The sequence below is a fragment of the Bombus bifarius genome, unplaced genomic scaffold, assembly GCF_011952205.1.
Source record: "Bombus bifarius isolate JDL3187 unplaced genomic scaffold, Bbif_JDL3187 scf7180000009125, whole genome shotgun sequence".
In the NCBI taxonomy this organism is placed as follows: Eukaryota; Metazoa; Arthropoda; class Insecta; order Hymenoptera; family Apidae; genus Bombus; species Bombus bifarius.
In genome coordinates, this window is record NW_022884914.1 from 75,152 (window position 1) to 92,744 (window position 17,593).

General features: G+C 34.3%; 1 protein-coding gene across 2 annotated transcripts in view; it reads right to left on the minus strand.

Annotated features, from left to right (window-relative positions):
* Positions 1–4,706: 4,706 nt before the first annotated feature.
* Positions 4,707–17,593, minus strand: part of LOC117213669 — a 55,618-nt gene continuing 42,731 nt past the window's right edge. The window contains exons 9-12 of one of the 2 annotated variants that reach the window (XM_033459212.1): positions 16,519–16,862; positions 12,342–12,590; positions 11,573–11,876; positions 4,707–6,750 (exon numbers count right to left, since the gene is read on the minus strand). In XM_033459212.1, coding sequence (XP_033315103.1) covers positions 6,573–6,750; positions 11,573–11,876; positions 12,342–12,590; positions 16,519–16,862 — 1,075 coding nt within the window. In that variant the 3' untranslated portion in view covers positions 4,707–6,572. The remainder of the gene's footprint in view (positions 6,751–11,572; positions 11,877–12,341; positions 12,591–16,518; positions 16,863–17,593) is intronic. The other variant, XM_033459211.1, reaches the window with a different exon arrangement.

A 17,593-nucleotide genomic window follows, 5' to 3' on the forward strand; every position in this document is an offset into this window, starting at 1 on the left:
TATTTTACCTGCCGGAAATGATGTTCGTTAAAAACTAAGCGGGTAGGACGAACCAAAAGAGGATAACAAACCTACGTACCAGTTCCTTGATGGTAACCAACGCTCGCTCCGACTGAGATTTCACGATGGTGATGGTTAATCGCTTAACTTTTAGTTACGAGCCTGCTATTCTATAAATTGAAACGATCATTTCGTTGATCAATACATATAAGTATGTGATAATACGTTAATGGTATTTTTACATTAGCTTCGGATACAAATATTTTCAGATTAAAACTGTTGAATACGATCCACTGAATTATCAACAGTATAGGTACTAGTATTTATTTTAAGTGATGTAGAAACAGCAACTAGCACATGTATATTCACTCTACTGGAATAGGAACGTTTCGTGTAAAATATGCAAGGATATACGTATATATCTAAGCAGTCACCCAGTCCAAAATCAACCGTCATAGTAAAAACACGGGAAAGCTGGTCGTCTGCAAATTAATGAAAAGTAACAATTAGCAACTTATAATTACAATTATTTTTTCCTCCTCGTAACAAATCTTCTAATCAAATATGTAATTATCGTTTAACACACGGTGTCTGCATACGTTACCAGAATTGAATTTTTTTATAGAAGATTGAAATCTTATAACATTAAATTTTCCCTCTCGATTCACGTGTTTACCTATATATCTCCCACTTATAAAGGACGGTTTGTGAATTTCCTTCAAAAAGTTCATGTATTTTTATTGTATATATACATATTACACGCGAAGTTTATGTTTATCAGTGGAGCCGCAATAGATTGAAATATACTACGTCATAACATTTATTTTTCGCAAATATTATATCATATAATAATACAATATTATATTGCGCAGTTTTTCTCAATTTTCACATTGCTGACAATTTTTCGGTCCACGGAAATTTATCTTAATTCAATCATTCTAAATTTAATAAAACGTTTGTCACTGATGTACACCGTGGCAGTCAACGTGTCAACCATGTACAAAAAGTCCAGTAACGAAGTTGCGTATTTGCGACTATTTACACAGCTAATTATCCCTCGGTTGATTTTTATTTCGACCATATGGTAAAAGTTCCGGCACACAGTGTCTATATCGTTCCCCAGGCGAAAGCGCTATAACGCGTAAACGGCACCGACGCAACTTACCGACAAGTTGGACGATTTTCGGATGTTCAGCACGTGTTTTCATTTCGTTATCCCACCGACTTCTTCCCATATCATTACTGTTTCAATACGCGCGGGAGACGGAAAGTTTTCCGAGTCAGCGAGCCTTCGTATATCGCTGGCCTTTTTCTTCCCTCTCGTTCATGGTCTTGTTGGAATGGCAATGGCCCAAGCCACAAAAGAACGCTTGGAGGAGAAACGACCAACCAAAATTTTATATCGGTAGTTCTTAGATTCGCGAGAAAATCGGGGAGGAAAGGAATAAAAAAGAAGCAGTGTGTTAAGTTTGTCGAATGTTATACCGTGGTACCTATTTTTATCTTCAAGCTGTTGAAGTTTGATTCGTTATAGCTATCAAATGTACATACATTTTTATGGACATAGCTAAAGCCATATGTAAAATTCAAATAGAGATTCCAATTTAATCTAATAGAAATCGTAACTGAAAGTACTCTACTTTGGACAATTTGTATATTTTTGTGTGTTGTACGGATTTATACATTTTGAAATTTCTCGCATAAAATAAAAATTTACGGTCTAGCTATTAGTGTACCTTTCAAGCGGCATTGAAATTAATTCCATCTTTATTTTTAAGAAACAAAAATTCGAATTTCGCGCTCCTTAGTAAGAATCGAAATAATATTAAAAAGACTATTATACTTATATATTAATTTGGCGAAGACTATATATTGTTAAATATTTTAAAAGAGAGTACAAATCACGAATACACATTTCTAAAACCAATGTGACTGATAGGAAAGCTGATAATATAGATAATAACAATCCCAACATTACACGAACGGTGCACAAAATTTTTCCCTCGTCGCATATTAAAACTATAACAAACATACATTTATTATTTATTATCTGGGTTACTTTGGCTAAATAAAAAAAGCTATACACACATCAAATAATGAATAATTCAAGAAAGAATAATTAATAATAAAATAAGAACAGGTTGGAAATAATTTACTTTTTCACCTCTACTAGTATATTTCTCGCGTATACATCGTTTTCACACGAGAGATATGCATAAGATCCTCGAGATTCTGTCCTCTCTTTTCTTTTTACATATGTATCAAACGCACGATAATTCCACGCGTCGCTTCGGGATACACAACTGCGTTGATCTCTAGACACGTTAAAAATAGGGCAGTGACGTAGTTTATTAATGAAATTGCACCGATAAGAGGACTAATTTCTCTTGCATGCTATTGCAATCAGGCACCTAAGAGGCCCCCATTTCTCGTACCTAAGCCTTCTAAGCTCTTAATTCACGGACTTTCTTTAGTGTTGAATGTTTCAACTTGAAACATCGACCGCGTGTATACGCAGCTGCGTTAAGCCCAGCGCATGCGGTTACATTTGCGTTCTAATAACATCCGTATGCACACTTTCAAATGCAAACAAGATTACTTTCCGTCGGAAATGACGTGTGAACTTCTTTGTATACGCTAACATGTGTATAATTATTTGAACGACTTCAAAAGTAAAACGATTGTTGTTTCGATAAGAAAAGAACTTCAGCTCTAGATTTAAGAATAGCTTTGGAATAACATTGGACGAGATCGTAGAAAACGATAAAATAATTACGGACCTAAGATACGAGCGATTAAATTACAATAATGTAGTTGACCACTGTAGTTGAAATAGTCGATTAATTTAATAAACGTTTATGCTAGCAGTAATATAACTACGCACATTTATTTAATGCTTATTCATGATAAATTTAAGTGTGCAAATGTATTTAGAATATAAGTGATACCCAAAATCAACGAAAGAGATTTGATTTTAGTTAACGGAAAAAATGCACTGCATGATTTTTTCCATTAATTGGTTAAATTGGTTCTCGAAGTTATCCTACGAATGTCACTCGTGCGCATCAGATTTTTAACTAAAGCGTACTGGATACCTTGAGGCCGATGATAAACCAAATTAACCTCTTGATGCCAGGCTCCGTATCCTGCACGCATCAACGCGTTTGCGCGTAATAATATGCATTGCCTATTAGCAATATGCGACATATATGATTGTAGTTTATTTAAGTTTATTTTAGTTTATTTAGGAGTTTACCTATTCCCCCGCTACAATCAGCGAAAATCCAGTTAATCGGGGCGCTAACTAAAATATCGTGTCGATAAATGGAGTATTGTAGAAGTAGGTACATCCTGTCACCTAAAAATATTGCAAATATTTCCAAAATTACCAAGCACGCGCGAAACATATTTAAACGAGCTTCTCAATATACCACGAACTGAGGCTTTATACAATATAAGTACGATACATTTCCCAATTCTACATATTACTCAGTTATAAAAAGTAAATAAAATATGGAGGAAAAATAATACACCGGATACGTAATATAATATTTTATTTTAAATATGTACGTAAAAAAGATAATTGTTCCACGCTCCGCGTTATTGCTACAGAAATAGTTCTAGTATTGTTAAAGACACATTTATAACAGTTTGCTGTTGCTGTTAATATTGGAAACCGTGTGCTTCGATTTCGCTTTCCTCTGTCGTATCTCTAGACATCAGATTTCTGAGAAATATGTTCCAATTTCCCTATTTTTACGTATCAAACGTATCTGCGGTACATCTTGTATACTATATTAGCTTGTACGTATAACTTCTACTCTCTTGCACTGTTAACTTTGTCATGATAATTTCTGTTACAATAATTTAAATTCTTTCCTACATTTTCCGATAATTGTAACTTTCCTTCCTACGCTTCTTTCTTCCGTACAAATATACCGTTTTGTGTGCAACTTCAAAATTCCAAATTCCAATTCCAAGGAAAAACATTTGCGATTATACGGTTTCGTATTTCTTTTTTCATTGTTATAAGAGCTCGATTACATTTGGATCATTAAACGAAGAAGTCGATGTAACTTTGCATGTGGTTTTCGAAGACCGTAACTCTGAAGAAGGAAAGTTTGCTCAATACATCTTTCATTCCTATAAATAGTAGGAAACTTTTCTTAAGTATTTTAATAACACTCTGCTTGGAATAAATATAAAGATGAATTATAGAAGAGTGGTGAGTGCAGCGTTATGTGCATGATAAACTTTCAAAATCGAACGTGGGAAAAACGGGAGCAAAATTAATAATTTAGATCCATATCAGTAATAATAGCAAATTATAAATTAAAATAGAATTTTTGAACATGAAATTAGAATTTCTATCGAATTTTAACTGGAGAGTAAACACAAAAGAAATTTCTTAATGGATCAAAATTCACATTACTTTTCGTATGTATAAACCTTAATCTTCCTTATCCCTACGCTAGGAAATGGCCATACGAATAATCTTAGAATGATTTTTATTTAAAATTGATCTACTGGAAAATTGATCTAATGCAAAAATTGTTTATACATAACGCTATTTGAATCTTACTCTACAAAATGTCCTAAAATATTTACAACTGTATAGTCCCGTGTAAGTATTCCGAACATTTTTCAAATAGGGCGTACTATTATAAGATTTATATTCCTTTTTCTTTTTTGGCACGTGCAATATTTTTTATTAAATTCCTTCATATTTTTTTATTTAATTTAAAAATTACTTAGATACTACTTAAATGCCAAATTACTTGATATCATGATACATTTGTTTCTTCAACTTGAACTTTCTTGAACTTCAATAATCGATATGCTAGAGCAATATCTTTAATTAAAATTGATCTATCAAAAACTGAACGTTTATTCGTAGATACCCAAACTATGCTTCAAATTACTATATATATTTTATTATACAATATTTCTATAAAAGCTTTTAATTAAGTAATTTTCAAAACTTTGTTTCAAAATATCTAGAGTTTTATTTTTCATTGCTGTTGTTTCTTTATCGAGATGTATATGCTTTCATATCAAAGAACAGTTTAATGAGCAACATCTGATCAAACGAGTGGCGTTTGTCAGCAAGAATTTTAGTTCTTTGATTTTTTTCTGCGATCACAAATGCGTAGAATTAATCCTTTTGCAGAAAGAAATTGCTATTTGTTGATTTTATCATTACGTCATTGTCCTTTATGGTATTAGTCAATGTTGGTACGCTACAAAAGGAATAAACGCTTTTTCGCCTAGCATCTTCGTATTTTCGTACTCCTTGTAATCGGATTAAAGTGTCCTTGGATGAACATTTGATACGTTTGTTATTCATTTATAGAGATTTAACTAACGAACTAAATGAATGGCAAAAACGCTCCTTGTATCATCCGCGTACAAGGACGACAATCTTATTAAATTTTTAATCCTATTGTTCCTTAAATACATAAATGAATTTGATCTGATAACGTTACAATTTTAACGTTTGAACCACTTTTTCGAATAAAAACCTATATCTTTTTCATTCGTTAATTACTGCAAGTTTGTTTCTGAATCTCTCTAACATCTCTAACGAAACTCAATCACAATTTACTTTTGCGATACGAAGTTAAAACAACTTTCAAAAGTTCTATAAAATTCATTTCGAACAATTGAAATCAAAAAGATTCTTGTCAACTTTCACTTTGTCTTTCTCAACGGAAATATGTTCCACACAATACTCGATGTAAGACAAATTGCGTTTCGCTGAAATAAGATGTAAAATGCCTAATAACGACAGATATAACACGAAATAACATCACTTCGCGTTGTACCCAGACAGTTTGAGCGAAAAACAAACTTGTACGTATTTATATACATTACATGTATATATGCTTCGAACTGGCAATATACAGTGGCTACAAAAAAGCATTTGTACATCGTTGTATTTATTTGGGCATTTACATACCTATTAATTGGGTCCAAGTATTTCAAATTTCGTCCGATTTAGTAATACTTTCATATAACCAACCATAAATATTGGGACACCTACTGGTTACATTTATTCGAAAAATCTAACAAATTTCATTTCCTACTTAATATTTTACATTACAAAAAATACATATACGTTGCGGACGAAATGACTGGTTAGCAATAAAATAACTAAAGGATAAAAGCAGTGAATAGCATTCTACACCAAATATCAATAAGTATTCCAATACCTATAGTCGGCAGCTACAAACTCAATACTGCAAATAACATTGATACTGTGAAAGTGAAATGTGAGAAGCTATTTAAATATCAGAAACTATATCTTGCGATAAGAGTTTGTTTGATGGGCATACAAATACCGTTTGTAGCGACTGTGTTTTCCCTTTTTCTCTCGATACTTCCTCAACGTTACCATTGAATCCTTCAAGAATTCTCTATATCGCTTGAATCTCGGTTTGGCTTTCGAGCGATCTCGAGCTTCCAAGTACTTGACGCGTCGCAGCTTGCTGCCAGGGCAAAAACCATTGATGCCATTTTGTCGATCGAACGGTCAGCCGGAGGTACACGGCGCATAATATCGTAAAGTTTCGTTAAGGACTGTCCGGCGTATTCTCCTCCCAAGCCAATATCGTGTTCATGTCCTTAATGCCGCGTGTGCTCCATGGTTCGAGCGGATCAGTAGGCGACGTCGCCGGTGAAACCGCCTTATTCCGCTCGATCGATTCTCTTCTCCTCGGACCAGCCTCCTCTATTTCCTTCGGTGATACCCTGTGCATGCATCGTGCCGAACAGAAACCATTAAACGAACGGTCAATCGTTTCCTGTGCTCACGGACACTAACGCCGCGAACATTGCCTCCGATCGGGATTGGAGGAATGGGTTCTTTCGAACTTGCGATTCGAAAGGTCTTGGTAAGATAGGATTTTCTTATTCTTTTCGTCTTCGTCTCTTTTTTCTTTCCGTTTTCTCTTATTTCTTTTTTTACTTGTTTTCTTTCTACGGGTTAGGAAGTTGAATTTTATATAAAGGACGTTGGAACTGAATGATGGAAGTAGAAGCAAGACCATATGTATACTTCTAGAAGCCCTAGGAACAACAGCGTTACAAGGTCTAATTAGGTTGCCGAGTTAAGTTTTAAGATGTGGCCACGTAGAGAGCGAGGCCCCACCTTGCTCCTAATGCGCCTTATGGCAAATGCGGCTCTGGGTAGAAGCGTAATAATTTGGAGTTAAGTACGTGGCTGATAACGGCGTTGGAAATTTATCTTCGTCGATAGAACCATGGATAAGCGCGTATATTTAAATATTTCGAAAAATAATTTACATCAAAGCGCGACAAAATTGGAATTCGAGAATGACTACGCATTCCAATAGCATAACAGCCCTGAATGTCGTTCATATCTGGTGAAAGAATGGCTGTTATAAAAATGAATGATTCTTTGGATATTGCGTTGTGTACGTGTAATGCTTTTGTTCGAATTTATTCAATTCTACTTCCAAATCGATATTGCATATTTAGCTGATTCGAGAAATAATAGAAACAACGACGTTGACTGTGATCAATACTTCGCCCCTTGTGCATTTGTTCCGATGTTTCTCTGATTTTGAAATGATCGAAATAAGAGCTTGTCATATAAAATGAAATTAAACATTCATACTTTTTGTCGGAAATAATATCCTCCCACTTTTTATTACTACGTCCCTGCATACACCAATATGGAAGAAATCAATTAAACAATATAATCCGATCGGATAAATAAGCAATTCATTATGACAATATTTACGAATTCGCTTCCGTTGTCGCCTTTTTATCGCATAATCTCAATTTGCTCTGGAAACGACTCGCACTCCGCGTTTATCCCGCCTAATAAAGCTATACTTTCAATTTGCCTTTGGTAATCGTCGATATCACCGATCGTTCCGCGTTTAAATCCCTTCTTTCACGAGCAATATCGCGCTCGCGTGATTCCCAATACTGTTTATCGAACGGCTGCATACGTCGTGATCCGATTTCGTTGTCCCGTGGCGTTCGTTTGAAGAAGAATTATTAACGAGTGATTAATAATTTATCGCAGCATCGAGTTCCGTGGAATAATTACAGAGGACGTTGACGTTTCACCGAAACTAACTGTATCGGTAACAGACGCCTCCTGTATTACATATCGGTGCGGAAAATTTTGAAATTCGCGCACGATAATTTACATTACTTGTTTCGGATAGCTATTCATCATTTCGTTATCCACGTCCCATTGGTTGCTTTAGGATCTCGGATAAAAATCGTGTGACAAGTCGATGATGGAACGAGTGATGCGACTCATGCGAATCAACGTCGATCAGAATGAAAAGTTGTAAGAAATTTTTGAACTAAGAAACGAAATATGTAAACTATATAACGTGACGAAACAGTGGCAGAATTAGTAGTCGTAGAGAGCGACAAATGCATCGTGTAACGTGCTAGATAAATTTAATATTTCTGGAATCCAAAACCAGAGCGTATTAAGTCATGTTTCTCAAACTTTAAAGCAAAGGAAATCATAGTTGCAAGAACTTTGTATCGAGATACGGACCGAATGTTATTTTTACGCTATTATACGAAAAGTTTAGGATGAGAAAATTTTTACTATCGGAAAGAGCGAAGACTTTGACGCGGGAAACATATAAAATGTTATTTTTGAAAAAAATAGACTTAATACATTCTAGCTCTGGAGTCTAGTTTTTGGGCTGTAACGCTCTTTTCGACTTTTTGTTTAGAAAAATATTTTCACACGTATGGTATAACGCGGAAAAAGTATCTGTCACGTTTCATAGGATTATTTCTACGAAAGGACTAGAATTTATAAACAAATTCATATAAAGTTATAATTAGTAATAATAGATTATTTCAAAACGTTAGAGTATTAAATTCGTTATCTTTTTTTTAAAGGAAAATATCAACTACGATTTACTCATCTTCGGAGAAAAATTTTACAAAGCAATTTTGTTATTTCAGGAGTTCATTATCCTCAATAATGCTCACTCGTCAAGGGATAAATATAAGATAAAGAAAATTCTTCCAAATTGAGAATAATTATAGCAACAATTATATTTAATTACATTCAAACTGCAATGATATATTTATAGCGCTCACAAGCTGAATCGATAGATTCTATACTTCCTATAAATTTTCTTCAGTTCAACGACACTTTTGTATTACACTAGTATGGTTAACTTTTAAATTTTCAGAAACAAAATGATTACTGTCTTTCGTGTCTAATTCATTCAGTCCATAAAGGAAAATACGATAGGTTGAAAATAATAATCGTTGAAATTTATTTTCTATCCTGCCACGCCCATAAAATTCCAGCGGTTACCTTGCAGATAATCCGCAAAGAAGAATGTTTCGATGAATAGGTACCTCGCGTGGCAAACTTCTGCTGCAGATGCGTAAGATTTATTCTAACGTTGGAACAAAACGTCTTGTATTATTCTATTCACGAGGTAACAACGAGCACTGTGCAATCTGAGTAACACACAATGATTTCATTGTGACGATTAATCACAGCTCTGAGTCTATAGTTTCGAGTGACTCGTTCGCTGTACTCTCTTTGTTCTGAAACACGATTACTTGGAAATTGAACAATGAAAAATTGTGCACCTTAAAGGAATGTTCGTTTAAATTCTTAATAAAATTAACAGAAAACCGATTCTTTATGATAAAAGAATAATTCCGTGTTTCGATAAGGAGTAACAACGGAAATACATGTTTTCTTGAAAGGAAAGGAAAACTTTACAGATGTCGATCTTCCGCAGATTATGTAGAAACAAATTTTATCATGTCGTAACATGCTACGAGATACAGCTATAATAATGAATAAAGGGAATAATAGCACAATATCGCTTAAAAGTATGTAAACGCTTGCTTACTTTTGATAGAATCAAATAATTTCGTTATAAAATTACGCGGAAAAAGATCCAGATCGATTCTATTCTTTATCACTAGAATGCGGATTTTTATGTATTTATGGGAAATTTGATGGTGTATATAACACATAAAAATATATAAAATACACAAAATAAAGTATTTGTTATAATACTCAAGAGATGAAACAAATTCCTATTTAAATTTCATTTCTTTAGTTCTATTCGTAAAAGTATAAAAGTGTATAAAAATCCGCAGTCTGATAATAAAGAGTAAAATTAATCTGGATCTTTTTCTGTGTAATTCTATAACGAAATTATTCAATTGCGTTAAAAGTAAGCAAGCATTCGCATACCTTTGAGCGATACTGCGGTATTATTCCTTTCTCAGTTATATCATCTACGATCTACGCAATTACAACGAACCATGTATAATTTCACCGATGCAAAACAATCGAAACCCATTCTTAATTTCATCCATGAGTACGTGTTTTATACGCGGAAGCGAACCTGTCTGTTTTCCGACTTCGGACGGAAAATGGTGAAAGGAAACATTCGACAAATCTAAATAGGAAATCTATGTTCCAATATTGCGTGTTCCTCGTGTTCCGGGATGTCGACACACGATCGATTGTTGATAGTGTTGTCCAGTGCTTCTAGTGTTTTCAGCCTGATTCTATATACCTTTGTCCGGTATACGTATGCGTGGCTGTACATACATCCGAGCCGTGACTTAACACGAATGCCACGAAACGTTGTAACTCGGCCATTATGTTGTAATTACTTTTCGAGGCCGGGCCAGGAAATTGTGTATTTTCTATACTATCGTTTCTCTGACGGACGTTCACGCGGCGGCTCGATGAAATTTCATTAAAGTCCAAAGAAGTCAGTTCGGCCGTACCACGGATTTCCATTTAGCAGTTCTTTAAGTGATAATTGTTTTGTTACGTGTGTATGGCTTTGTTAGATGCCCGATGACGCTCGCGTTACGGGAGATTCAAATTGGATACGGGTAATGGGATTGGCGATCGAGGAAAATGACGACGGCGTTGAAATATCAAACGTTAATATTGCTTTCTGGTAAGTATAGATTTTTCGTAATGAACCACCTTAATTGAGGAAGTAAGGCAAGCTCTGCGAAATTGATGCTCTTAATAGTAATTTTGATACGAATCTCAGGTTTTTATCAATTACGTCGAATAATTAGATTAACCTTTAGCTACAATAATATAATATTACTCTAATATCGATATTTTAATCTATAACTATATATATATTCATTGATATAGATTTTTTACGGTTAAAAGTACTCAAATGTTGAATTTTTTAAGCTCCTTTGCTAGATTGTAGTAATGAAACGAAAATACAGACTCTTCTAACAGTTAAGTAGTCCGTAGTTAAAGGCTAAAGTAGACTTTTTCTAACAAATAGAAGATAGGACAGGTAAATATAGGGAGAAACTTATAATCGGATAATCCTAACAATACTAATTAAAATCAAATAACAGTACTTTATACTCTATAGAAATACAGACTTTGATTTGGGGATGTAAATTATTCAAAAATATTTTCACCTTTTTACGTTGCATAGCTATTAAAGTACGTTAATCCTTAATTCCATAATTAAAGTTTAATTCTATCAATGATTTAAAAGAGAAAAAGAGATTTAGAAGAGTTCCATTATGAATTAGCTACCTATTTTTCGCCGTTTTCGGTCGACGCTTCTGAACCTTGATCTTCACTGAATCGCATGACCCGTTCTGCTTTACTTGCGGCTTAATTGCTTCGATAGAGCTCTCTCGACTTTCGATTTGACGGCTCGCCAAGTTCTCAGGGCCGTTGAGCAATGGCTGATATTGAGGATTTCTGTCGGCGGATGTGGACGACGTAGATGACAGGTCGTCATCGGTGTGCCGCGACCGTCTCCGTGTCGTGATAAATCTGTTGTTCGCTGATCTTATTCTACGTAGACGGGCCTCGGTTCCGAGTAGGTTGTCGCCTGCGATAAGACAATCAATTTTCATGAAATTCGCGTGGCGCTTAACACTCTCCAGCAAAATTTACGGCCACACGGCCATTGCTGGTTTTATTCTTTGATATCTTCATTGTAAAATTATCGTTGAGAGATCGCTTCGCTTTTTAATACTTTGATTATACGCGTATAAATGCATGTTAAATATTAAACATAAATTTAAAATGTTGATGGTTTGTAATAATTCTCTGGTATTATTCGTTTCGTTGCTCGGAATAAAGCAAAAATAAAATTCGATTTGATGAGATGCTTGCAGATTAAATTATGTAAGACGCAAATGTACAGAGATGATTCATTCAAATTCGCCTAGTAACAATTACACTTAATGCAATCGGTGGCGCGTTTAGTAATAGGCAATTAGTGTGCGACCATGCCATTGATTAATTCTTAGAATATCAAAGAAATATTTTACGGAAAGTAGTTCGTCATTACCACCAAAATCGTTGTCACTCGATTCAACAAAGTACTGCTTCTTTGTAGCGGCAACTTTCTCCTCCATAGGTAGCTTAGTCATCGTGAATTGCTCCAAAATTTGCAGATTTATTTTCGAACTGCTCTCCACTTCGAAATTCGCCGCGGCCCGCTCAGCTATTTTCAGCAGCGTTTCAGGATCGTCCGTATTTTCGGAAGCAATCACAAGCTCCAAAAGCGGATCCTGAAAATCCTCGGCCATGCTCGAATCTAGGATAAATATGTATATTTTGAGTTTTTTTTTTAATATTCATCGTATTATATCTATAAATAATATTAATAACATTGATATATTCTTCTTTAGACACTGCTCGAATATTGTGTAAGTTGATGTATCTCTGGATAAAAACGAAAAATCTTTTCGTTTGCGATTATTACAAAGAGAAAATTTCAACAACTCCATTTTTACTGAACTCGGTTTTATGCTGTAACAATTTTTATTTCTTTTGGACATAGTTCCATTTTTGCTGAAGTAAAGTTAAATGCATTGAAAATATGGATAAAATTGTTACATTCTTATACATATTATACATTACATCGCGTGATTATCGATATTTGTTTATTGTTACTACACTATTATCTTCCTTGAAACTTTATCAAGTTAATGTATTAAACAACAAACGTAAAATAAGTACCTGATTCCAGACAGTTTAAAAAACGATTAAAAGAAGTATTAATACTAATTAGCTGCTTAACAAGTAACTAAAAAATTTTAATTTTAAACAAATGCAAACGGATTTCCATCATGTAGAAACATTTCTGAAGACCGTAATTTGTTAATTGTTTTGAACAAAACGTTTCAATCCAGTCTCAATAGTCTCAAGTACTCTCCATAAATCTTAGGAATTTTCTAGTTAAGGTCCTTCAGACCGAATAGATATTCTTTCACTGAATTGTTTCCTAAAGTTTATTGTCCACAACGGGTTGACACGGAAAAGTTGCCTTTTCTCACGTATGAGGCCTCCCACTAGCAACTTTATCTCGAGGGCGGTTAGCATCCTTCCTCACCCACCACCATAGCAAACAACTAATTAACAACGAAGCCTATTTCCCTCATTCTCCTAGCCAAAATTGTCATCAACAAATCCGATGGTCCCGTGCGCTAGACACACCCATCCTTAGCTTTCCTCCGCCACAGCATCGTCACCGAACTTTACTGATTTTCCATCTTTCAAACAGTCAACATCCTTTTGACTGGGTTTACACCCTTAGATCAGTCACTTATCTTATACATACGCACCAGCGTAACTATCTTCTTTACAAAGTTGTTGGAATAAGCTGTGATTTATAACTTGTTATATCAGTGTCATATTTAATTTAACTACCTCTATTATCCTAATCGAAATAGGGGATCGATCATTTCGTGGCGTCGATTATCTAATCGTAACGGAAATTTACGACTCCCGTTGACGTGCTTCCTCGCGATCGCGTCTTACCGCGAGTGGTCGAAACAAACATCGTTCACCAAAATGCGTATGAGCAGAAATAACAACGAAGATACAAATTTCAAATCCACGAAAAGAAATTTTTTAATAAACTTAATTTTTTACATTTCACGATCTATATCCGACAAAAAGAAACCGTATACATATACGAATGAAAGCAACATATCAATTGTTGCTGATCTTTCTGTCGAAAAAGAGAAAAGAGAAAAAGGAATCTTTCTCTTGAAAAAAGAAATTCGTTGTCTATATCGTTATCTTTATTTTTAAATTTACTTGATTAAAAATTGATGTTGTTAAAAATTGCAATTTCTGCGTCCATGCAGACTTCTGTTTGCCGCAAATAGACCAGTTTTCATTATTTCAATGCGCAAGCTCATTTTCAAGTTTTATTAACGTCCTGCGCACAGCAAGCTGCATAATAAAAGTTGGCCAAGCTGCGTTAAATCCTGACGAATGTGAATTATTTTCAGGCCAAAAATGGGAAATGCTTGTTGTGCAGCGATGCCTGAAACAGCGGCATTTTGTTTTGTTGCTCATGAGCGGAAACGAGATCAAGGACGCCGGAAACAAGAAAGGCGGAAACGTCGGAGGCCGCTGAAAAATATTTGAAATATTTCTATTCGAAACGTTAATCAAATCTACATTTATGGTTTCATTGATATTTACCTAATTAGCGAACTCGTAAGAAAATAATACGAGTAACAATATCTGCAATTTGAGAGAATTGTGGATTAAAGTAAACTTGAAGAGAAAAGTCTGTATGGTTGTAAATATCAAAGTAGCTACGTTGTTATATGCAAAAATAATTCTTTAAATAAATACAAATATTATTTTTTCGTATTGCTCCTATTTTTTTGTTGGGAAAAGATATAAAATATACACGTATATTAAATTTTTTACATTACACATTATACATACAATACGTGTAATATATAACATATAATGGTTACAATCTAGTTTAATCTTGTAGAGTTGGCACAGTTTGATTATATCGAGTAAAAAGCAATAAAAATGTACGTAGAGTTGTATAAAAACTTGAAGAAACCGAAGGTGACAATTAATGAATTGATAATGTTCTTTGTTAATGGAAACCTCGAAACAGAAGTGATAATTAAAGGAAGGAGGTATAATATTGTAGTAATCGCTGAAGAATACTGAAGGATTACAATATTTGATTAACGAAGGAAATTAGGTTACAACTTTGCTAATTTATGATAATCATATGCTTAACGGATGAAAGGCCATAAATTATCCAATGCTTGTTGCACTACTTTTCAGGTTAATCAATAAAGTCTCTCGTTTCATTTACGCTTTAATAACCAAATTATCGTGATTAAGATCGAAACTGCAAGCTTTTGAATTTAAGGTGCCGTTGAATGACAAGTGTTCGGTTTTAAAATACATGGATTATTATGCAGACATAAAAGAGACATCCAACGAAGAATCCGCAAGATTTAATCGACTTCTACTTAGCAAACTCATGAGATTTCCTAATAACGCGAAAAGCTGCAACATTTATATTTCTACTTTGGTTTGTTCAGTTATATATGTACGTTCTGAAATTCGAAATTTAATTCAATATCAAATAATTTGTACTTAATAATTACCAATTATTTCATGCCCCGATATTACTTTCTAACGGATAACATCGAAGTTGGAACTTGGTTTTGTTATCGAAATTTATCCGACAAGTAAAAACCTATGTGCAGCTAATAAAAATTCATGCACATTCATAAGCTTGATTCGATTGCCATTACTATAGAGCTTCGGAACAACTCACAAAATTTGGATTATATGTAGGAGATATATCAAATTTTAATAAACAAATTGAAGAACACGTAGAGACAGTCAAAGAAAGAAGAATAATTCGTTCTGCATTCCTTTTTAAACTATAAAGAAATGAAATTGTTTATAATTGACGGAGTGCATCGTTTGAAAGAAAAATCAAAATAAACAATTTTATTGTCGCACATTTTCAAAAGGAAAGGAAATATTTTAATTTTCGTTGAATTACAGATTAGGATTGGTTCAACAAATTGTCGAGATAGAAATCGCTATATTGTGCCCATTGTGAATAATGTTCTTTTTTTTATCGAATTGTTTGCAACTTTCAATATCTCTATACTTTTTTTTTGAAAAAAAATCTTTTTCATTTATAAACGAAATATCTTGCGCGATGTCTGTAAAAATCGGTTCACAAAACATCTCGCCCGTGGATGCTATAGGATTAACGATATTGAATTTTAACTCCATTTTTACACAAAACAATATTCAGTTGTATATATCGTAAAATAAAAAGTTGATAAAATTTTTATTAAAACATTGTATTGTTATATTTAGCGATATTTCCTGTTCGTGAATGTAAAGGGGTTGTATTTTAACGAATACTCAAGAGATTAAAACAAGCTTTTACCTCGTAAGAGGTTAACAATGCTATTTAAAATTTCACCGTTTTTCCTAAGTCATAAAATATTCTTATATTATTCGTCTTATTATTATTCTATGTTAAAATATTAAAAATATAAAAATTAAAATAGAAATATCAGAATATTCGCACATCATTATTATTATTCTATGTTATCACTTTATATTAAAATGTTAAGAACATGAAATACCCAGCGTACAGTATTAACTACTATTCTTCATAGTTTTTCATAAAATTCCTTTTTAATTAATACAATAACTTTACTTACGACTCGCGTTCTTCGAATTCATCTCGCGAACGGCCACAAATTCGCTGGATGTTTTGTCAATATCATTATGACTGCTCGCCAGATTATCCAGATTTTCCGTGGTTAGTTTCCGTTGTTGCTGAACGTCCGTCGACCCTTTCTCCTGATTATTCGTCGCCGATTTCGCTTGATCCTTGCAGGCGGTCTTCGATTTCGACTGCTTCGCGCCGATGTTGGTCGGAATTCCTTCCGTAGCAGTAGACAAGTCGAGATCGTGGGCGAACGCCATCACATCCAGCGCTGCGGTCAAAGCGTCTCCAAAACCGGCCGTAACCGCTGAAACTTGAGGCTCGGCAGTGTTTGGACTGCGCAGAAATTGATTATCTCTCCTTCGGTATTATTCAAATAGCATCTGCTACTGGGGACTTTATAATTTATTAGGTTGTCCGAGAAGTTTCTTTCGTTTTATGAGGAAATAATAGACGCACAACGTTTCTTGTTTTATATTTGTAACGGCACTCGACAGCAAAATAACACCGCTCAACACTAACTAGAACCGGACAATGGCAGCGCAGTGGTTAGAGCCTTAGGTTACGAACGTTCGGGACCCGGATTCAAATCCCGGTGGCCAGAGTCCGATTTTTCTTCCACGATTCTTAAATTAGAAGAAAAACAGCAGTACCCCAGCAGCAACATCTACAGCCAGCAGTTACAATTACCACGGACAACACTTACACCTCATATTATTTTGTCGAATTACGTACGATCCATTTTGTTCTGTTGAGATAAACATCGCGACATTTCACAGACTTGGTTTCACGTTTCTATGAAGGTGCACTGTTGTAAAAAAACACGTTTACGAAAGAAAGACACTTTTCGGGCAACCTAATAATTTAAATATAATTTACAATTTACTTTAATAATTTGCCTATTTCAAGACCCGTTTTTCCTTGCTTTTCTTTTTTCTTCGCATCTCATTTGCATCAGCGATGTTTGATATCAGTGAAGTCAACAACGACGCTGATACATCGAGCGTTATTTCTACGACGTCAGTTAGTGATATAAAACTTGTTCTAGCGATTTACTAAAGCGCGTA